This window comes from Pelecanus crispus, chromosome 1 (genome assembly GCF_030463565.1).
Source record: "Pelecanus crispus isolate bPelCri1 chromosome 1, bPelCri1.pri, whole genome shotgun sequence".
In the NCBI taxonomy this organism is placed as follows: domain Eukaryota; kingdom Metazoa; phylum Chordata; class Aves; order Pelecaniformes; family Pelecanidae; genus Pelecanus; species Pelecanus crispus.
In genome coordinates, this window is record NC_134643.1 from 148,734,951 (window position 1) to 148,757,977 (window position 23,027).

The 23,027-nt window shown below is 40.1% G+C and overlaps 1 protein-coding gene across 1 annotated transcript; it reads left to right on the forward strand.

Annotated features, from left to right (window-relative positions):
- The first annotated feature begins 12,381 nt into the window (after nucleotides 1-12,381).
- LOC104026264 (arylsulfatase D) lies at nucleotides 12,382-22,756 on the forward strand. The gene is made up of 9 exons (XM_009483850.2): nucleotides 12,382-12,476; nucleotides 14,296-14,417; nucleotides 15,319-15,441; nucleotides 17,307-17,730; nucleotides 18,642-18,778; nucleotides 18,993-19,127; nucleotides 20,987-21,149; nucleotides 21,812-21,933; nucleotides 22,389-22,756. Exons 1-9 carry the CDS (start codon nucleotides 12,385-12,387, stop codon nucleotides 22,754-22,756), a joined length of 1,686 nt encoding a protein of 561 aa, XP_009482125.2. The 5' UTR covers nucleotides 12,382-12,384.
- The last annotated feature ends 271 nt before the right edge of the window (nucleotides 22,757-23,027 follow it).

The following is a 23,027-nucleotide window of genomic DNA, read 5'->3' on the forward strand; positions in this document are numbered from 1 at the left end:
TGTGCTTCTTAAAATACCTTATTTGCTAATACCTCACTGCTGTTGAATGAAAGACTCACCTTGTCTAGTATTCTTGCATAAACACATGCATAAGTTCAGTTTTTAAAAGATACCTTCAGGTTAGATATACAGAATTAAATCTATGTAACTATATCAAATTACACCATTTGTAGATTTAGCCCTGCAGGAAGAGAAACACCACTGGAATGTTCTTCAGAAGTTATAGGACACTAGTACAATAGCAGGATTTGGAAACATCCTAACTATCAAATCCTAATCAGTTTGCCCACATTTCTTTTTTTCCACTTGATTGATGCACTATTATTTCAGTGCAAATAATTTGCTAAGATTGATTTTTACTGTTTAGTCACAATACAGTTTTCATCTAGTTGCATTTATACTGGTCATAGCCTACAAGATGATGTAGATAGTGTTCAAGACTGGATTTCAGGAGCATCTTACAAAACTCCTAAAATCTAAATTTGGGTACTGAAAATGTTTTCAAACACAGTAGCAAGCAATATTTGAGCATGCAAATTAAGCTGTTGAAAATCTAATGATATCTCTTCATTTAAAAATTAATCATAAAATATTTGTCTGTTTTACTGAAAAAGAGATCTTTGAAGCTTAAAGAAGAAGAAAAGAATTACTACCTTTTTTAAAGTTGTATTTAATTTGATTTTTTGCTTTAGAATAATAGAAATATTTTTAAGCTGGTTTGAACTCTCCTAAACACACATTGGTCAAGTGCTTCAGCTTGACTTCACCATGTAATCACCAACAAGATCACATAGTTTTCAGTATTTCAAGCTAAGTGTTCTTCTGTGGAGACCATGATGCAACATTTTGAGAATCTGGTTGGCCCCACGGATTAACAGTTTTGCTGCTGAATATACAAGTTGGTATCTGTGATGTCTATGCTTCAGCACTATCTCAAGCAAAGACTGACGGTTTCTGTCAAATAGCATCTCAGGGGAAAAGCAAAATATCAGCAATCAATGGCAGTACCTGGAAGCATCAAAATTGGGATTATAAGAAAAAAAACTCACACAGCATCTGTCTGTACTACGAAACTGGAATAAACACAATGTTGCCTCATAATTTCCACTGTGTCACATCATAACAGTGTTTTATAACTAAGCATTTTTATCCTCTCTAAAAATAGTAATTAAAAAAATTAATCCCTAAGTAAATTACTAGTAATATGATATAAAGAGCATACACTTACTGTCCTGCTTTTCAGGATTTGACTTCAGTTAGCACTGTTTTCTCATTGGTACTTCAGTGTTTTTCTCTTGTGCATTTCAGCATCCTTCACAGGAATGTTTTGAGGGGTTTTTTCTTACAAAGGATTTTGCTAGCCTCAGGCAGAAGACTGGGATACTTCCAAAACTCAAGCACATGAACTAGTTACAGTGTTGACTTTCTGCCATTAGGTAGTTAATTTATTTCTTATTAATCATTGCTACAATTAATAAACTATTTATAAACCAGTGACTGATGTTCATTCACTCCATGAAACCTCATAATCTTTTTCTAGACAACAGGGGCAAGACGATAATGGTATTTTATCCTTTGCTTACTACATATTTTCTTTTCTACTTCTTAAAGCTGGCAGAATTTTAAAAAAGGCCAGAGATATTCTGTTTTGCCTTGGAAATGTGGGCTCTTCAAGTTTCAGATGCTGGTTTATATCTCTTTCTTGTGTGTGATCTCTGTTGCAGGGCGATGCAGAGGTCCTCAAACTTCTGTAGAACCTTACCAAGGAAAGGAACAGTAATGCTAAGGGCTAGCAGTTTCTAAGATAGGCAACTTGATTTTCAATATTGTTTCTTAACATTTAAAAACATTAATATTTTCAGGAAGCCACCATCAAGGTGCTTACTGTGAATCCACAGAGACCAATGTCATCACCCTTTAAATGATGGGTTTGCTTATTTTTATGGACTGCCTTTTAGCTTAGTAAATAGCTGTCAGACAACTTAGCCTCCAGGACTGATGAGAGCCTTCAGTGTGAAGCTCTGGATTTATAATCAGATGATCAGCCTCATTACACTCCCTTTTGCGTTTGCATGACTTACTGGCTTGATTTCAGTCAGCTGGAAAAGTGTCATCTGCCTTGCTGGGTTTGATCTCTTGTTCTTTGCTATCTGCTTCTCATTATTGATTTGTAAAACACAGAAACAGGGTTACGATGAGAGGCACAACCAGTGATGATAGAAAGGACTTCATTGTTCATCTTGAGGGAGGCAGCATCACATACTGAAAGTTAAAGTATATTACCCTGCAAATATACTTTTTTTCTGGGGCATTTTTCTTCTCTCTTTGAATATCTGAGAAATGAACTATCAGTAAGTTAATTCTCTTAAGCCAAGATTTCAAAAGTAAGACTGACTCTATAGTAATGATAATATTATATCTTCATTCCAAAAAGCTAAGGTTACCCTGAATTTTCCATGATAATTAGCTCTTTTCAGGCACAGAAAATTTTTGAAAACTTGCACATTATGGAAAAAAATTGTCTAGACTACACTTAGATAAATATTTATTTTTGCTCAGGAGACCAAAAATTTTTAAAGGATTGCAGCCAAAGACAGGAACAGACCAGCCTCCCAGAACAGCACATCCTATGGCAAGTATTTCATGCTCACTTCAGCCATGGGCCCACCAAATTAGTCACATCTGATTGTACTTTACTGGAGCTTCTGGCCCACGTAAGAACTACAGGGAGGCTTCTTCTGTTCTCTGCCCAGCACTTCCCAGCAGGAAGGATTCATCATGACTTGCAGTCTTCCCACTTCTGGCAGTACTGCTTAGGGGAGGTGCCATAATAACAAATCACACTAATTTCTGCAAGGGATCAAAATCCAGGGAATCTTACCTGCTGTGCAAATCATGCGTGTCTCTGAAGTTTTAAACTTTTCTCTTTTGTCTGCCAGTCACATGTCAAGAAATGCTATCACAGCATCTGTAATTGTAGCTGAAAAACCACCACAGATCTGATGAAGAGCAGAGACTGATTTGTTATTCTAATAACTGTACAATTAATAAAATAATTGCCATATTTTTACTATAACCAATAAATTTTGTTTAAAGTACCTAATATCTTAAGTGTCTTCTTTAAGTTCAATGACTGTTTAGTTGTTAGGATATGCAAGCGTACCAACAGAAGTATACTCATTAGGTTCTGATTTTAAATAGTGCTAGATGGCACTCTTCAAATATTGATACAATGGATAGATAAATGTCATTTTAACATTATTACTACATGTAAGTCTTCGATATTCAGAAGGGCACTGACTGTTGATGAACATTTTCAAATGTAAAAAAATCTTTATGAATTTTAATGTTTAACACTTAGGGGCACAGCCCATTCTCTGTCTCTGCATTGTGTGACAGGGTCTTGGTCTGGAATTGGGTCTCTCTCTATATGGCAGCAAAGACACTGCTAACAAGGAGGCTGTTTCTTGGCACATGCAGGCTTTTTCTGTGATTGAAAATACAGCTCCTGCAAACAGTAGTGTTTAGGCTCTGTGCAACTGGACAATTTATTAAGTCTGGATGACTGGGGGAGGAGCTGAATTTAAAGCTGGTCTTTGGTTATTCCTGTATGTTGGGGATCCACATCTCATTCAGAGCGATGATGTGACTCAGCTGGCCAAATAGATTGGCTTGAAGGACTAACAATAAAACAGCTTTATTGTAAACCCCAAGCTAAAGGTATTAGAGTCACAAAAATACCAAAATAACCTATAAAGACATGATTAATAACGCTGGAGAAAAAAGCCAAATAGAAAAATGTATCTAAGGTTAAAAAATGCACTTTTCAGTTCTGTAGGGGGAAAAAAAAGAACAGATATGTATAATGTAAGCTGACTAAAGCTGGTTAAATCAACAAAAATACATACTAAAAAATTCACACAAAATTAGCATGTCAAAGTAGCAAGTATTTTTAAAAAATCATATTCAATCTATATGAAAAAACTGAGAAATCAAGAAGAAAAATCATAATCAGGAGATACTGAGGTTGCTTTATTTGACCATATTTCAGTCTTTCTCTGGAGGGCAAACTGAAGATGCTGTTGACAAGGAGGGTTTTAAAAACATCACATTATCTTACTCTGCTTCTGATTATGGCAGGTGGTCAGAGAAACAAGATGGAAGAGCCTTTCTGGCTGGATAGAGTGAGATTTCCATGGGTGTGAGAGTTGGGAGTGATCAGACCTGCACTGGAGTAAAAGGACCAAAACCAGATGCCTACTTTCTTCACCATGTCCTTACAGAGCAGATTCTTTCCTTCAGTCTTGGTTTGTAAGCCAGAAAATTTCTGCTGCTTCCTGAGTTGTACCATTTCCACCTAGTTCTTTCCAAGTCTTTCAGAAAAAATATCTCTCTTGACTATTTCTGAAGTTTCACTTTAATATCTGCTCCTTGATGCATGCAAGCACCTTTCTCAGGAGTGTCCTTGTCCTAATCTGATCTGAAGGCTCCTTCCTTGCACTCTCATTTCTTTGCCCCACTCCATGAGCTTCTCCAAGCTTCAATTACTTCTACTAATTACTTCTTTGGGCAGAAGTTCTTGGTTCTTGAGGAAAACAGTGCAATTGCTACTGGTATATCTAGATAAACATTTAAGTCCCTAATGTTCTCCTTGAGACTCACGCACTGCACCCACTGATGATGCTATAAATCTCATTGTAATGATGCATTGTATTTATCAAGGTCTAGTTGATAAGTTCTGATTGTTTTCTCCACCTTGCCATGGTATTTTGTATTAATATTTATTTTGGCCTCTGAGTAGTAATATGTCTACACCAAGAACCTCTGTCCTTTTTTCTGTCTTTCTTTAGCCCTTACTTATTCAGTGAATTACAGCATGACATATTTGTACTCTCTTTTTAAACCACCATAAGCACACGTAGCCAGTAAAAAGAGGGGTCTGGTTGCCCCCATGGGCTTGCAAAGTTGCACGGCAAGCCAGACTGTGCAACCACATGAATATTAGCATTGGCACAGGAGAGAGCTCACAGACAGAGGACCTATGATAACATAATGGGGAATTAGCCAGGCTGCCAGAGTTGGTACGCATACACCAACGTGACACGATGATGATTGGTTTTCTTTGATCTCAAGGGGGCTAGCTGGCTCAGCCTCTGCAGTCGCCATGGCTATCCTGCTTCCATCCAAGGCTGCTTTTGAAAACCCCTCTATCATGGTTTAGCCTCTGTCGGCAACAAAGCAGCACCCAGCTGCTCGCTCACCCTGTGCCCCCGTGGGATGGGGGAGGGAATCGGAAGGGCAAAAGTAAGAAAACTCGTGGGTTGAGATAAGAGCAGTTTAATATGTAAAATAAAAGAATAATTATGATAATAGTAATAAAAATTGTAATGAAAAGGAGAACAACAACAGAAAGAAACAAAACCCAGGGTAAAAAAACAAGTTATGCAACTGCTAACCACCTGCTGATGTCTACCCAGTTCCAAAGTAGCAATTGCTGCCCCCGGGCCAACTCCCCCCCAGTTTATAAACTGAGCATGACGTCATATGGCATGGAATAGCCCTTTGGGCAGTTTGGGTCAGCTGTCCTGGCTGTGCCCCCTCCCAGTTTCTTGTGCACCTGGCAGAGCATGGGAAGCTGAAAAGTCCTTGGCTAGTGTAAGCACTACCTAGCAACAACTAAACCATCAGCGTGTTATCAGCATTATTCTCATACTAAACCCAAACCACAGCACTATGCCAGCTACTGGGAAGAAAATTAACTCTATCCCAGCCGAAACCAGGACACCCTCTTCAGAAGCAAAGATCAGAAAGCCTGAGATGAAGAGGAAAGCAAGAACAAAGCTCCTGCAGTAAATGAGTGAGCAACTGCGGAGTTAAGCAAAAGACAAGCTTTGTTGTTAAAATAAATGAATAAAAATAATAAATTTAAAAAACCCCTCGCCTCCGTTTTTCCCTCAGGGAGAACTTTTCCCTCCCTCCCTCACACTAAGCCGACACGTCTTCCGAGCTGGGCCCGAATTTGCTATTGCCCCCCACACCGGCTGCCGCGGGGCTGCGCCGCCAGCGGGGCTCGGGGCCGGGGCTTTGCCCGGCGGCATCCAGCCCGCTTCCCGCCAGATGGTTTTGGGAAGCTGTGCTCCAACAGTGAACTCTGCCCCGCAGCGCTGTGCTTTCCGTGGACGGCGTCCTGCCTCTGCTCTCGCTCGCACCTTCCTCTGCTGACCTCCGGCTGAGGGGGCAGCCCGGCCTCCGCCTTCCAGCCGAGCGGATCCACCGGGTCGTAAATAGCAAAACCGACGTGTGAGCGGGGTTAGAGTGCGTGTACGGGGAGAGGAGGGGGCGTACAGTAATTAACAATCCCTGTTTTCCTTCCCTCTTCAGCGTTTCAAACCAAACTCCAGTTTTTGGAGGGCTAGGTGGTGAACGGCAGGTATTCTGCTTTGACTGTTATTATTGCTGCAGTTACTGCAGCTTTGCAGTGGCGTACAGAAAGCGTAATTCGCCTCCAGATGGCTTCCATGTGATCTGCGCTGTTTCTCTGGGAGCCGTGCTCCTGGTTGCTGCTCTTTTTATCTCATTTGTCTGCCCTGCTTCTGTCTCCGATTTTTCACCCGTGTGCGTTGCTCTTGTCCTGGCTGTAAGGAAAGCTGCGTGTTGCTGAGTAGTTTAAAGCCAGAAGGCACAATTAGATCACTGAGACCAGGGAGTGCTAATCATGATGAGAAAATGCATGAGCTAATTTAAAACCTAGGGCCAGACCCATCCCTTTCCGCTGTTGCTCTGAAGGCAGGGTGCTGCTGTGCAGCAGCAAGGCCAGAACAGGGTAACCATAATAAACTGAAAAATTTGGGTTGCTTGCCACGAGAGTTTTGGTTACTGACAATGCACAACGCTAAGTTATAATACAATGATGTAATCAGGGTAACAGATAACAACTATTGATATTATCTGGGTCGGCAAGAACTATATCCCCCCAGCAAGCACTGTTGCAGTTGATTCCCTGAGAGTGCAGAATGGGCAAGAAAAAAGACAGACCACTGAGCATCTCCTGTTTTTTGCTTCCTACCTTACTTGCAAGGGCATCCCTTGTTTTATGATTGATGAACAGCACCTGTTTCTGGCTCACCAGCTGCAAGCACTGAGCAAGTGACCATGTTCACGCCAGCTGGGAGCTTTTTCTTCCTTCTTTTACTCATCTGCCACTTGTTGCCTCTCCTTCTCTGAACATCTGGATGCCTAGAAGCTGTGGGAGAGAGGGAGGAAAGGGACAAAAAGGTGGAACAGCATGTTGCATATGGTATGTTCCATGTGTTTCTTCCACAGCCATCATGCAAGCCGAAGTTAGCATTTTTAATTACATTGTAACATACTGTCGAATATGTTTAACCTGTTGTGTAGTATGTTTTTATAGAGGGCAGAAAGTGAGTGTATTTTTGGCTAACAGCTAAGTGGCAACATACCTCCACAAGTTACTTGAAAATGTTTGTGCTAATGCTTATGATTCACTTTTGTTATATTTAAATAAGTGATAAAGAATTTGGGATTTTGTTTTGGTTTTGCATCAGCATGCAAATAATTTTTTTCAGTATCTGAGGTTAGACAAAACAAGAAAGCAAATTTTTTTTCTTTGCCAATTACTGACTTTTAGCTTAATTGACAGGAGCTTATTCTGAATTTTTCTGTTGGAGCTGTATCGCTCAACATTTTTAAGAATGAGCAGTTCCTTTCAATTCTGGTGGATTCCCAGAGCAAGTGGTGGTGTTGCCAGTCTTCTGGGGATGAGGGTGAAACATGAGGTATGCCTGGCTTCAATAAATATTTTGGCCATGGGCAGATATTTTTGAAGCAAAAGTTTGTCTTTTTTCTTCTCTGTAGGACTTCAAGTAGGATAGACTCTAATCTGGGAATATATTCAACAAGTGAAATATTTGGAGGATGGGGGCACCACCTGGAGCCAAGCTGCAGTGCAGGAAGAAGAGGCGGTTTCAGGCTTGCAGCTTGCTTTCTGTAAAGCAGAACTGAAAAAAACCTAGGGTCTGCACAAGGCAGCTGCCTAGAAAAAGCTATATAAGGCTACTTGGAGTTGTTACAAATCCACTTGAGTTAGGTCCACCTAATTCAGCCACTTAACTAAGCAAAAGCTTCTTTTGCTAAATCTCTTCAAGGGACTGTTGAGGCAGCTGCAGGCTTTGTGGCATTCCTGGCAGGTTGAATGAATTGTATTGTAAGTCAATTAAGCCTTTGTTAATGGCTGACAAATTTGGAGAAAGAAGTGGTGGGGCCATCATGTGTAGTATCAGCTGCAGAAGATGGTAATTTTCGCATAAGGTTTACAGACAATTAAAATGGTATAACTAAGGGGAATATGTCCACGCAAAGTTGTTCCGGACGGTTCCTGTTGTTCATGGCTCTGCAGGATTTGGCTTCTTTCTGCAGGAATGTTTAGACTGAATTATTATAGGGTCCTATGACTTTTTGCATGGAGGTACTAGGCTGAATAACTGATGTTGTGTACTTCTGGTTGCAAATGAAGTAATAATGTTTTTAGTTAATAATGACATTTGAGAACCCTTCAGTTGCAATTAAGTAGTAAGAGCAGTGATAAATTGCAAGACTGTACTTGTGAACATCTTGAAAATAAACAGCTCTATTAGACTTCGGGTAATGCACAGTTGCCTCCAGTGATTCTTTGTCTGGGGAGACTCTTCTGTTGAGAATAACTTAGTATCATCACATATATTCAGAGTCCCCTTTGTCTGTGCAAAGACTAATCAATCTATAGAATTAGTATTTTAAGATTACTTTGGGTTTATATGAACCAAAATTTATATAGTGGGCAGGCTTATTAGTGTGAGAACTAAAAGCAATCTTGAAATAAAAAAGGAATGGTTTGATGAGAAGCGGTTTCTTCAAGTCAGCGGCCATTTTCTTCAGGTTATTTGAACTCTTTAGGTAAGCCTTAAAATTAGCTTTAACTGAGCTCCTTTAGGTAGCTTAGAAAAAGATGTCTCTTGAAGTGGCTGCTGAGGAAAATACTATGGAGTTTATATCAGATAGCTGCTCTGATCACATTTACAGTGAACCGTTAAATTTCAGCTGACTGCCCGTTATGGGGAGTCCCGTAACTTGTGTTTCTTTACAATACTTTTCTTTCTTCCACTTAAGGTACACAGTTATGATTATATTGCACTCTACTTGGAAACATGATTGAATAATAAATTGCCCTGCTTGCAGAAAATGCATGGTCTACTTGTCTGACTTCACCTTCCAAATACTGGCTCTGTCTCAGCAAAATTGATGAGCTTTCTAAGACCTGTTTTCCTCCCATGAATTTATGCATTAATTAATCTTTTACTGTCTTGTTCTTGATTGAGCTCTTGTTCTCTCAAAATAAAACATCTTTTTGCACCCTTGAATCATTTATATGTTGTTTTCTGCCCTCTTTCCAGTTCTCAAACTTCACTTTGAAAATAGTCTGCTTTTGGTCAGTACACAGTTTGGTCCCATCAGTACTCATGTCTTTGAGGTAAAACAATCTTACTAGTTCCCTTTTGTAAAGAGATATAAGGATTGATTGGGTTCTTTTATTTTTTCCTCCAACACCATACTGGTGACTGTGCTCAATTTGTTCCTTACTATAAGCTTATTTTCAGGTTCACTGCCTACCAGGAGATGGCTGCACCGCTACCTTGCACAGCCATTGCTGCCATTCTTTTCAGGTGAACAGATTTCTGGCTCCTTCCTGCATGTATTTGTTTCTACTTCACAGAATTAAAATTGCATTGTTTCAGTTGACCCACCTTTTTTTCCCAAGAATCCCTGGGTTCAAATGAATCACTTTTCCGGTGCTTCATTTACTTTAAGTGTTTGCTGTTCTATTCCTTACGCACATGTAAGAAATTCAACTCCATTAAAAATCATGTCATCATTGTTCTCTTCCACCCCTGCCCCCCCTTTTTTTTTTTAATTCCTCGCCAACTGTGGGGCCCACGCTGTTCTAAAGTTGTCTTTCCCTTTGTACAAGCCCTTAGAGAAGCAGTCTAAGGTGCCAGGCTCTTACAGAGGTATAACTTCCCTGTGAAACCTTGTGGGAGGAGTAGATTCCTTGAACAGAAGGATGCTATAATCTCATAATGCTGTAATTCTCTAGGTATTCACTAAGCACAGAAGTATCACCTTAGAAAATAATTACAAGGCAAGTACAGGCACCAAATTTTATAGTTGAGTAGGTTTTTTTCAACATCTGATTGTCTGTGCTGACAGTTTCTAACCTGTCCTCAGAAGATCATTGTGAATAAAGCTATAGGAGCTCAACTATGGCGTAAATCCATATTAAGTCTTGTAAATAAAAGTTATAAATAGTGGCCTATATTTTCCTAATGTTTTGCACTTACCTGATTCATTAAGCAGATGTTATAAAATCACTTAGTAATACTAGCTGCCAAATGATTTTTAGGACCATCTTAAGTGCATACTTATTTAATGTCTTCATGTTTTTAAACAAGGAGATCTGTCTCCCAAGTGGAGGTCTCTGGCTGTGCCTTTAACATTATCATTTCCAGACATAGCTTTCTAGGTAATTCTGAAAAGGTTTATATATATATGTATGCATGTTTTATGTTCTACTTCCTTTCAACCCTATTGCTTTCAAGATTTATCAGTGTTTAGTAACTAAACAAAATAATTATTGCACTCTTCCTGCACGTATTGCTGAAAGATGATCACTTTGAGCTCTAATCATGGTTATTTTATAATGTACAGTAATGCTACATTACAACATGGGGAACGGACTTGGAACTATAAGCAGTAGGTTACCTGAGATGGAATTTGTCCTTGACCCTATCTTAATCCACAAGCAGGATTACCACAGGGATCAGCAAATATCCAGCACTTAACACCATGAGAAAACAAAGTGCTAGGGTGGTACTATAGATACCTGTAAAAGCAGATTCATCATTTGCCTTTTTTTTTTCTTTGCCTTTTTTTTTTTTTTTTTTTTTTTTAATATAACAGAAAGAGGTGGGGAGCACTACTCTTGTCCCCAGCTTGGAAAGAAGAATGCCCAAGTGACTGAAATGGGCTGTTGGGGGCTGCTTATCTCCAGGGTCCTTTAGAGACCTTCCCCCTGCAGCTCTAACTGAAGGTATTAGCGATTAGCGCTCTGAAAGGATTCATTACACCAGTATAATGCCCTGTAACTCTTAGGAGATACAACATTGGCAAATAGAAAATTCTCCTTTCCTCAAAATGAGTAACCCAAGTATAGAGATGGAAATTGCCCACAGTGCTTCTAAAGCAAGGTTTCACCACAACTCTGTAAATCACTGTTGTAACTTAGTAGTAGAATGTAAAAAAAAACAAACCTGTCTGGAACTTTGCTCTTGGATGATTAAATCCTCATAGCCACTGGTTACTTATTTACAACTGGGAGTTCACAGTCATGTTTACAGAAAGTCCTGTGTGTTAGAGGTGATGGTTACTTGTTCATTCAAAAACGTGGTTTTATATACAACATCTTCACACCAAAACTGCAGATTCTGGAATGATTTGCAGGAGCTTTTTCAGTCTGTGCTAGAGAGTTGCTGCTGCCCCATGTCCTGCAGAATTAGTACATACTGCAGTGATAACTCTGTCCAAGTGAAAAATCAATGCAGGATTAGGTTTTAAGACTATTGATCAGCAATACTTACTTGGAGGAACACATAGCTTCAAATGTTCTAGGCATATTTATATAAAAAGCATGTTAGGTATGTGTAAAAATGTAAATTCTGGTTTCTGCAGATATTAAATATAGTTGATGCTGCTATGGGGCCTGGTTGGCATCTTGGAATGGTGGTAGAGGAGATGGTTTCAAGTTCAAGTGTTCTTGAGTTGGAGGGGAGAGTTTGTTTAGGTTTTTCCACTTCCCTTCCAAATATAATTAAAACTGCTTTATTCACTGAAGACAAGATATTCAGAAAATGCCAGAGTGACTTTGGAACATAACCTGAATTTTCATAGAATTTATGAAACTTAGAAACACTAATTTTTCTCAGCTATTTGAAGTTTTTGTTACATCTTGGAATCTATGACTCTGATTCAAGATGAACATTCCTGGCCTAAATGAATAAGATGATAGCCTTTGCTTCATGATCTAGGTGGTAGAGATGAAAGAAATGGAACTAGTAAAACTCTGTCCTTCTTCCCACGGAAAGTGGGGCTAGGAAATGAAGTTTCCCACTATTTCGTATTTCATGCTTCAGATCTGTTGCCGGAGGGCTCCCATCACTCTCCAACCCTTACAAGTCATGTATGTAAAAAGTTATTTTGTTGTGTTTCAGGAGATACCTCCTAATGGCACTGACTTCATGTTTATTCTGGAACATGTTTGGCTTGAGTGCAGCTATGGACTCCAAATCCAAACCCAATATACTTCTGTTTCTGGCTGATGATCTTGGCATTGGAGATATAGGTTGTTATGGGAACAATACCATAAGGTAAAAGATCTCAGTACAATTTAACATTATAGAACACCTATCCTGGGTAATTAAGCCTAATTACAAAATAAGAAATGTTCTTAATCCAATGCTCTAGTAATTGTGTATTTAAGTACTTGCACATAGGCTTGGGGCCTGAGTAAACAGTGTGCAGTGAAAGAAAAAACTTTTTTTCACTTTGTTTTTTTAAGTTCTTTCTGGGAATTCCTCCCACCCCCTCCTTCATGTGCTAACTCTCCAGTCACTTGTTTTAGTATTACAGTTACCGTTTTCTCTCCTTCCTGTGCATGAATTTCTTTGTTCCTTTTCACGCATAGTTAAGCCTTATTCTATCCAGCCAGTGCTTTTCCAGAATCCCTCATCCACTTGCTTGCTGTCTCCTCCAAAACACTCTGATCCAGACTCATGTGGACTCACCCACATAATTTATTATGTGATTATGTGCCTTCAAAACTAGCAATTACGTTCCTTCAAAACTAAAAAGGCAAAGCAGAACTGAATAGGCACTGGGACCACATCTTACAAGCCTCAACTCATGTACTCCAAGTGGAGCACAGACATTTTGTTGGCATGCTCTGAGTGCACCTCCCTGATACGATGTTGGTGGGGTTGTGCAGAGAAATGGGAACTCCTTTGTCCACCTCTGCTGGTGGCGAAGACAGTGGGAAAGCCTCTTTCACTCTTCATGGTGTTGTAGTCCACTCTTCTGGGAGAGGTAGGCTCCCATATAAATGTAACTATATAAAGATATCACAGTATTACGAAATAAATAGCACATGTTAAAAACATGGAACAGAACATCTTGGCTCCAAGAGCTCCAGACACCCTGGGAGATTCTCTGGCTCAATGAACTCTGAAACTGAGGGTCCAAATGTGCTGGCAGAGTGATCTTTTGGAAGTATTGGAATAGAAAAATATCAGCCTTTCTTAGATAGGTCTTTCCATTTCAGTTTTATTTTCAAACTAAACTGTCGTGGTTTAACGCCAGCCAGCAACTAAGCACCACGCAGCCGCTTGCTCGCTCGCTCGCTCCCCCTGCCCCAGTGGGATGGGGGAGAGAATCAGAAGAGTAAGAGTGAGAAACACTCCTGGCTTGAGATAAGAACAGTTTAATAATTGAAATAAAATAAAGTAAAATAGTAGTAGTAATAATAACAATATAATAACAACAATAATAATAATATACGAAGCAAGTGATGCACAATGCAATTGCTCACCACCCACCAACTGATACCCAGCCAGTTCCTGAGCAGCGATTGCTGCCCCCCTGGCCAACTCCCCCCCCAGTTTCTATACTGAGCATGATGTCATATGGTATGGAATAGCCCTTTGGTCAGTTTGGATCAACTGTTCTGGCTGTGCCCCCTCCCAGTTTCTTGTGTATCTGGCAGAGCATGGGAAGCTGAAAAGTCCTTGACTAGCATAAGCAGTACTTAGCAACAACTAAAACATCAGTGTGTTATCAGCATTCTCATGCTAACTCCAAACCACAGCACTATGCCAGCTACTAGGAAGAAAATTAACTCTATCCCAGCTGAAACCAGGACATGAACAGTACCAAGAATGCCTAGGTTTCTTTTCAGTGTTGCCAAATGCACTCTGTGGCTGTGTCCTGAGAACAAATTCTCCAGTGACTACAACCCACTTCACCCACTGTAACAAACTTCCTACTATATCAGTCCTGAAGTATGTAAAGAAGAGATTTTTTTGTTTGGTTGGTTGGTTTGTTTTGAAGGAACAAAAGCTCTAGTTATTCTGGACAATTTGTTAAAATAACTTTCAGATTACCTTGCTTCTATTAAACTTGAAACTTTTTTAGGACCCCGAACATTGACCGCCTGGCAAGAGAAGGAGTGAAACTTACTCAGCACATTGCCGCAGCTCCACTTTGCACTCCGAGCAGAGCAGCTTTTCTCACTGGAAGATACCCCATTAGATCAGGTTAGGCCCATTTTGAATTACAAATTTCTGTGTATGGTGCTGAGGTACTACAATAGCCAAGAAGTATTGGAACAGGAGAATTCAGCTATTTCCTCAACCTGAGATACACTGCTAGAGGCTCAAACTTGGGATGTTGGGAACCACTGCCTCACTAGCTGACAGATCTGACTTTAAAGGATGCGGGAGCTCTATATGATGAAAATAGATAGGTATGGAGAAATGTCAACAGCAGTAATATCTATCATTTCCTTACTGCAACACAGCCTAGCGCAAACTGATGGAATTCCTCTTTATAACATGATGGTTAGAGGTAAGGACTTGAAACAGGGCTTCCAAGAGAAATGGATGAGTTCATTGCCAACAAAGTGCAGAGAGTCACAAAACTCTGGTGAAAAATAGAATGTTGCATCTGTTCCCCACCTGCTGAAGGTGCCTGGTGGAGGACTTCATAGATATCCAACACTCATTAGGTGCTAGCGAAGTGCAAAATTGGTGCGTGTTGGGTGAATTGTATCTCACCTAACATGATACAACATCCTTCTGAGGTAGGGAAATGCAACTGTTACCTCTCATTTTAGATGAAGAGCAGGGAGACTAAATTACCACAGCTACTCAGAAAGGCAGAAAATAAAACCTACTATATATTGGCACCAGTGACTTATTTCAGTTTGATGGCAAAACTGGTGCCAAGGGGTATTTGTTTTGAAATATAACTCTTGACTACCTGAAGTACTTAGACATGCTGACGTGACTGCCTACAAGATGTGCTTGGTTTTATATCTTGTGAAGAACTCTGCTGGTTTCAGGCTGAGCTCCCGACATGGAAGTTGGAAGGAGCAGCTCAGCCTCTGCTGGCAGAGTGCAAAAGGCCCGCAGGAATGACTGGAGCTGTTTCTGTCAGGGATGGCATCCAGCAACAGGTATCGAGCGCTGCAGTGGAACGCCGGGTCAGGAGGGCTCCCTGCTAATGAAACTACTTTTGCCAGGCTGCTACAGCAACAAGGCTATACCACTGGACTGATAGGTAAGAGGAAATATTTTAGCATGACCTTGAAGAATGAGCTAGTTATATGAAGGGAATTTAGTCACAGATACAAATCCTCTCCAAAACGTTGAGCGGGAAAAACCCTCTTATTTGCAAGATGACTAAAAATACTGCAATCTAAAGAGTTTTAAGACAGTGCTAATGCCTGTACAGGGCACCTGAAACAGGAAGAACTAAAAACTGTCTCATGATTATAATGAGCAAGCATTTATTTTACTTGGCCTAAGGTTTTTCAAAGGTTGGTCCACTGTGAGAGTTTTGTTAATACAGAGATTTTTCCAAACAAAACAGTGTCTTTAGTATTTCATCTGCCTTTAGGAGGCAGAGAAACAAAAGAGGCTAGGGAAAGAAAGGAACAAAGTTTGTACCCACAGAGGAGAAGATGAAGCACAAGTATTTTGCAGATGAGGTTGTAAGGTCCCAAAGAGGCATGATACAGTGGCTGTTACCTCAGATGAAGCCAAAGGTGCAAAGGTGTCAGGGAAACACTGCCCCAGAGCACCTTCCTGTCTGTGACTTTGGTCAGACCTCAACAGTTTCAAGATTCATCATTTTTTTGCCAAACATCTCTAAAATCAACTGGCAAAGTCTCTCTTTTCCCTTCCATTCACTTTTGTTACTGTCAAGTGACAGGCACTCCTGCAATGGATCCCTTCTCATAAATGGGTAGGTAGGGTAAGCACTGTGTCCCTTAAAGCCAGGGGGTTTGGGGCCAGCTGTGCCAAATTCATTGTCATCTCTAAGTGGTGGAAAAAGATGTGGCTGCATTGAATCATGAGCTAATGAACTGTAGTCTTCCTGGCTGAGTCTGGAATTACTTGGCAATCCCATAACCCAGCAAACCTCAGGGTCCTTTGACCAAGCACATTTTCTAAGTAGACAACAGCTTCTATCTACTTACAATCATAGAATCGTAGAATCATTTAGGTTGGAAAAAACCTTTAAGATCATCAGGTCCAACCATTAACATAACACTACCAAGTCCACCACTAAACCAGTTAAAGGTAGAGTAATAATTAATTTCATGTTTCCTGGCTTGGTGGCTGGATTACTTTTTAATGAAAGTAAAACTAGGAATCATGAAGGTTGGAAAGGGTCTCTAAGATCTTCAGTCTAACCATCAACCCAACACCACCACGCCCACTAAACCATGTCCCAAAGTGCCACATCTACCTGTTTTTTGAACACCTCCAGGGATGGTGACTCCACCACCTCTCTGGGCAGCCTGTTCCAATGTTTGGCCGCTCTTTCCGTGAAGAAATTTTTCCTAATATCCAATCTAAACCCTCCCCTTTACTTGCTCTATTTTGGGCAGGGATGGAGTGAAAGATTGGTTTACAGCCTTTTCTCCTTTTCATATGGAGTTGGGACATGCTTGAGAAATCATCTTCCTGAGTCTGGTCATCAAGATATCTGTTAACATTGGCCAAAAGTTTACTGGATCTTCCAGTAAATTTGTAACACTATGTTAAAAAAAGTTGCAAGTAAACAATTGAAAGTTAGGAAGGGAATGTATTAAAGCCGGTGAGTTAGATTACCTTAATTCCCTGATCCTCATTGAAAGGTAATGAAATCCTATCTTTACATGACCCTTAGCTGAGTAGCCAAGCATCTTGCAAATTTCTCTGTTTATCCCATGTCCATTTGAGGATCACCCATTATGGTATGACATTCACCTGATCAGGCACCGGTTTCACCCAGCACCCTTGTGCACGAGGAGAATGTGTCAATACTCTGTTGAAAAATGGAGTGACTTGCTTAATTCCCAAACAGATGCTGATGATGCTTCCTTTTGAGTTGTCTACCTTAATGTTCTAACTTCTTTCATGCTTTAAAACCTTCAGGAAAGTGGCATCAAGGTGTAAGCTGTGAATCCTTCAATGATCATTGTCATCATCCTCTAAATCATGGGTTTGACTACTTTTATGGTATGCCTTTCACACTTCTAAACAACTGTCAAGAAAACAAACCTCCAGAGCTGGATGTAGCCCTTCAAGCTAAGCTTTGGCTTTACAGTCAGATAATTACTCTTGCTGTGCTCACTCTCGCTGCTGGAAAACTGACTGGTTTGATTTCCATCCACTGGAAGATAATTGCCTGTTTTACTTTGGTGGGTGGCCTTTTCTTCATTTCTTGGTACTCCAGTTATGGCTTTGTGCAGTATTGGAACTGTATCCTGATGAGGAACCGCGATGTCACTGAGCAGCCAATGAGGTTAGAGAGGACTGCTTCCCTCATGCTGAAGGAGGCAGTGTCATTTATCAAAAGGTAAATGATTTTCTGTAGCTTTCTTTAAAGGGGCCAGGATGTTCTGGGCACTTGGAATATAGTATTTTTCTCCAGTAACTCTAGCTGTATCATGATAACTGCTTTGAAACTCATACCCAAGTTATCTCTTTAGAAACCCAATGCACTTAAAATTTTAATTGCAACTGTATCACATTGGAAGCTAGAGTAGATAAGATGGATTTTAAGCAAATGATACAGGACCATCTCACTATGCCCTGTAATCTGCAATTACTATATTTGCTCCAAGATTAACCAGCTAATTTTTACACTTCATTCTACAAGCCTCATTTGTGCTTTTGTTCATAAACCCTACAAAACAACTAGATAAAGTGTATGTGATGCACAAAATTATTTCATGTGAAAGTCTCAGAATACTTTAAATCTATTTTTATGGATTGAGAAGGAAGCCAAGTAAGATCATTCATTTTCTAGATTCAAGTTCTGCTTGCACAGCCTTCTATAATATTTCTGTGCATCAAGTGTCTTTCTGTAAAACATGGAAAGTAACTATTCTTAAAGTTTGTGAAAACAAATATACTGAAAATTGTAAGTGGCCATCTTAGAAAAGCCACATGAATATTAAAGTAAATATGAAACTGTATCCAGTTTCATTTAATTAAAAAGGCATCAAAGTTAGGCATCTGATTCATTTAAGCACTGTGCAAATGCTATGGCTGTTTACACACTGGAATATGAAAATAATCAGGCTGAAAGGATTTTCTTGCCCACATTTCATGCAAAAAGAAAACTGTCAACTGTGATGAATGGGAATGCACTAGATGCAGGTACAGTCTAGACCCAATATGTGTGTCTGTGCATGGATGAATATGAAACCTTTAAAAATTTTCCAAATACACAACAAAAATTTTTTTTGTTTGTTTGTTTTTAAGAAACAGGCACGGACCTTTCCTCCTCTTTGTTTCCTTTTTACATGTTCACACCCCCCTCTTTACCACAGCAAAATTTCTTGGGAAGAGTCGTCATGGTTTATATGGAGACAATGTAGAAGAAATGGACTGGATGGTGGGTAAGTATTCTTCATGAAGAATTTGTTTCGACACATACACCTGTGTATTTTAAAACAGGAAAACTAATAAGGCCACAATACCTACAGAAATCTACGCTATTCAAACTTTTTATAGGGCATTGCAAAAGATTATTGTTATCAAAACATTATAAATGTGGCTTGATCTTTCTAATTGGTTAATAGGAACCTTGCTGTCTCTCTTCTTAAATTTAAGGCAAAATTCTGGATTCACTTGACAAAGAAGGTTTGAAAAATCATACATTCACATACTTTGCCTCTGATCATGGAGGACACTTGGAGGCTCAGGATGGATCTGCCCAGCTAGGTGGCTGGAATGGTATTTATAAAGGTAGGAAAAACACTATGACTACATGAACATTAGAATCAGAAACATAATGAATTTGCCTGGCTAAAGCTATCAAGGCTGGAATGAGTTGCATTTTTAGCTTGAAATATAGGTGACATACAGAGGTGTCTTAATCTTAAAGTCACATTTTCTTTCAGTAAAGTGCAAGCATTATTACACATCTCCTTGACAAAGGTATTGTCTAGCTTGATACCTGTAAATTATTCGGTGTTCTCAAGTAAAAGGCACTGGAAAAAATGTGATAGTTCCCTCACTGAATTCTCTCTCTTGCTCGCTTTTTTGCTCTCTCCACAATAGGACTGTTCCCTAATTTACTTGTTTCTTTTTCTTGTTATGTTCCAGAAATCATTGCTACCCAGCTAATCAATACAGAATAGAGTAAGGGCACATTGTGTCATGACCTGCAGCAACAATTTATTCCCTGTATGCTTTTATATTCTACCCAAAATCAGTGATTGGCATAAAATCTAAATGGCCTTGGTGGCCTAAGAGGATCTCACCCTTTACCGCCTGCTCATCCCTTTCTGCTATGAGTCATTCTTCAACCCATTAAGCAGTGCAGTGGCTTTTTTTCAAGCCAAAAGAATATGCATTCATTGCATTTTCTCCCACCTACCCCAACAGCCCTTTGTCATCAGACCACCTCATCCTGTGACCTGTCATGAACATGTGACAATATGTGTCAGGGCTTAGGCTCTCTTATCACCAATGAACAATCCACCTCTTGCCAAAAATTTGATGGTTTTATTTTCCTAAACCAGGTTTCTTCCATTTCAGAACCTTCTTGAGCTGCTCCACAGGGTACAGCAGAGGTCAAAGACACAGTATTTTGGCTCCCATGAGGTGGATGCTCTGCTGCCGAGCATTGGAGGTTGCTGGCCTTTATGAAAGGGAAGGGCTTTCAGTTAGTCCATTCATCCTCCATCTCACTCCCTGCTTTTGCTTGAGAAAGTGTTTCTCTTTGTGGATGATAAGACTGATTCATAAGGCTGATGGGATCTAACAAAGACAATGTTTTTTCCCTATTGAATATATGAATTAAAACAGGTTTCTGCTTTGGGAGTTAGGTAAATATTGTCTTCAGTCGCCCAGCATCAGGATGTTTTATTAGGTTAGTTTCTGTTAGTAGCAAGTTGAGAAAAGACTTCTTCCTGCCATTTGAAGTAAAGCGTATATGGTATGATTTCATGGGTTCAGATTTTTTGCTTCTGAGTTAAGAGATGTTGCATTAAGCACTGGGAGAGTCAGGTCCAAATCTCACTTTCAAAAAGGAAGGGATGCATAAGACATATAGAAATATAAGTGTTAAGGACACATATTTTGAAGGGAATCCATGGCTATGAAGAGAAGAATTTTTTTTTAGCTGTTTAGTAAAATAGGATACTAATTAGTAAGTCTTGTGTAGGTTTAAAGAAAATATCAAGCATTTCTTCAGTCTTGTGTGTTCTTCCAATTTCCAGTTCTCCTCTTTTCTTTCGCTGGGAAGCTCTTCAGTAACACGGGTGAATGCAGGCAACCCATGAAATGGAGGATAACAGAAGGTTGAAGCTGTTTTATTCTGCTGAACACAGGTTTTTAGAGGTAGATTTATTATTCCTAGCCTCACCCGTGGTCAAAGTTAAAATAGAGATTGCCTGCCCCTATCCTTCTAGGTTTGGATGAGTTACATGTCACATTTTGAGGACTTCTAAAATATATGAAGTCCAATGCAAATGGAGAGTCAAATCTCTTCGATAAGTAGTGTATTACTGCATCTTTTTCTGTACATTCAAATGCAACAAGCCAATGAAGAGGTTTGTCTTTGCCTCTGAACTGCCATATGTTGATTCATTTCACTGCAGGTGGAAAAGGCATGGGAGGCTGGGAAGGAGGGATCCGTGTGCCAGGAGTGTTTAGGTGGCCAGAAGCGTTACCTGCAGGCACAGTTATTGATGAACCTACAAGTCTTATGGATATTTATCCCACAGTTGTTCATCTGGCTGGAGGAATATTACCAAAGGACAGGTATGAAGATGTTTTCAACAGGAGAGATTGATAGGAGAGCTAACTACTAACAATTTACTGTGTTTCTTATCGTCCTTGGAGATCCCACAAATACTGCTTAGCCTCAAGCCTGGTCTGAGATTTTTAACTAGTGAGCAAACTCTCCCAGATATGCCCACAGGTGTGCTTATGGCCAGAGGAGTTGTTCCTGCCAAAGACCAGGTGCTAGTTTCAAACCCAGGTTCAGCCTCATTCAGGAAAGAATTGGTGGCTGAGGTTGTTTTGGTACTCACTGACTTATCAATGCTTACAAATACCTCCTAAAGTCATTAACACCATCCTTGCTCAACAGATTTCTTTAAGCTCCTTTGAAAATTAGTAAATGTAAATAAATATGAGATTGGTATTGATTTCTTGAATAAATTACTTTTTTCTGCTAGACCAAGCCTTAAATATTGTTTACGTATTGCTCAATGGAATGAGTTGACCTAGCTATTTAAAAAAAAAAAATTATCTAGGGATTTATAAATTGGCTTGGCAGCCTGCTGGCTGCTCTAAATTTATGACCAAATTATTCTGTATGCTGTCTCAAGCACCGGTGCAGCCATGCAAAGGCAGTGATAAGTATGCAGTTCACTGTCAGGTTTGCCACAGCCTGGATATGTTTCTCCCCATTACTCTAGGGTGATTGATGGACGAAACTTGATGCCTTTAGTGCAAAGAAGAATTCAAAAGTCAGAGCATGAGTTCCTGTTTCACTATTGTGGGTCCTACTTGCATGCAGTGCGGTGGCACCAAAAGGACAGTAAGTGTAAAAGTTCCATGGTAACTGCAAAACATGAGTTTTCTCCTTGATTGCCATCTTGCTAATTGACAAATTTATTGCATGATGGATGTTTTATCAGTACTGATCTCTGAGATTCTTGAAATTGTTGTGCATGACATACCAGTGACTCTCGTTAGCTGGGTGCATCTTACAGCAAAGAAATATTTGTAAGTAACAAATCTATAGGAAGTTGGATGGGAATACAGCCTCTCTACTACCACACTGGAAATTAAATGTGGTTTTCTTCATATTTCTAGTGTTTATTTTCCGTCTTCAAAGTCAGTACTCCACACAGAATCTGATTTGTGGCAATGGGGGTGCCAGGGTGTGAGAAGAGGTCTCCTTAGTAAATAGCTGTACTCCTATTGCTTGAAGGCACTTCCCATTTTCCTCTGTTGTCCGGTAGTTATGCCATAAGATTTCTTTCCTGCCAGGTGGAGCCATCTGGAAGGCTCATTATGTGACCCCTGTCTTCCATCCACCTGGGGCTGGAGCTTGTTATGGAAAAGGAATTTGCCCATGTTTTGGGGAAGGTGTGACCCATCATGACCCTCCGTTGCTGTTTGATCTCTCGCGAGACCCTTCTGAAGCCAAACCTCTGTCAGCTGACACCGAGCCCCTCTTTCACACTGTAATAAGGAAGATTGGAAGAGCCATAGAAGAGCATCGCAGGACGCTGACTCCAGTCCCAGAGCAGCTCTCCTTGTACAATGTCGTGTGGAAGCCGTGGCTGCAGCCATGCTGTGGGACGTTCCCATTCTGTTGGTGCGATAAGGAAGGTGACAGCACACAAAGCTTGTAAGATGTCTATCTACTAAGATGTCCTGTGGCACTGAGTCCTCTGCTGACACAGCTTTTGGAAAATAACTGTGTCCTTTCTCTCTCTGGGAAGCAAAGTGGATGAAAATAAAGAAAAGGAATGTTGATGGGAGATTTTTTTCCCTTCATTCTTCACCACTAGCCAGAGGTCTAAGGAAATCCTCTCTGGTGTGGTAAAGGGCTTGAATGGAGACTGGTTTTGCAGATTTGTGTGTGAGAGATGGCTGTAGCAGTACATGCCTAAACTCTGCCTA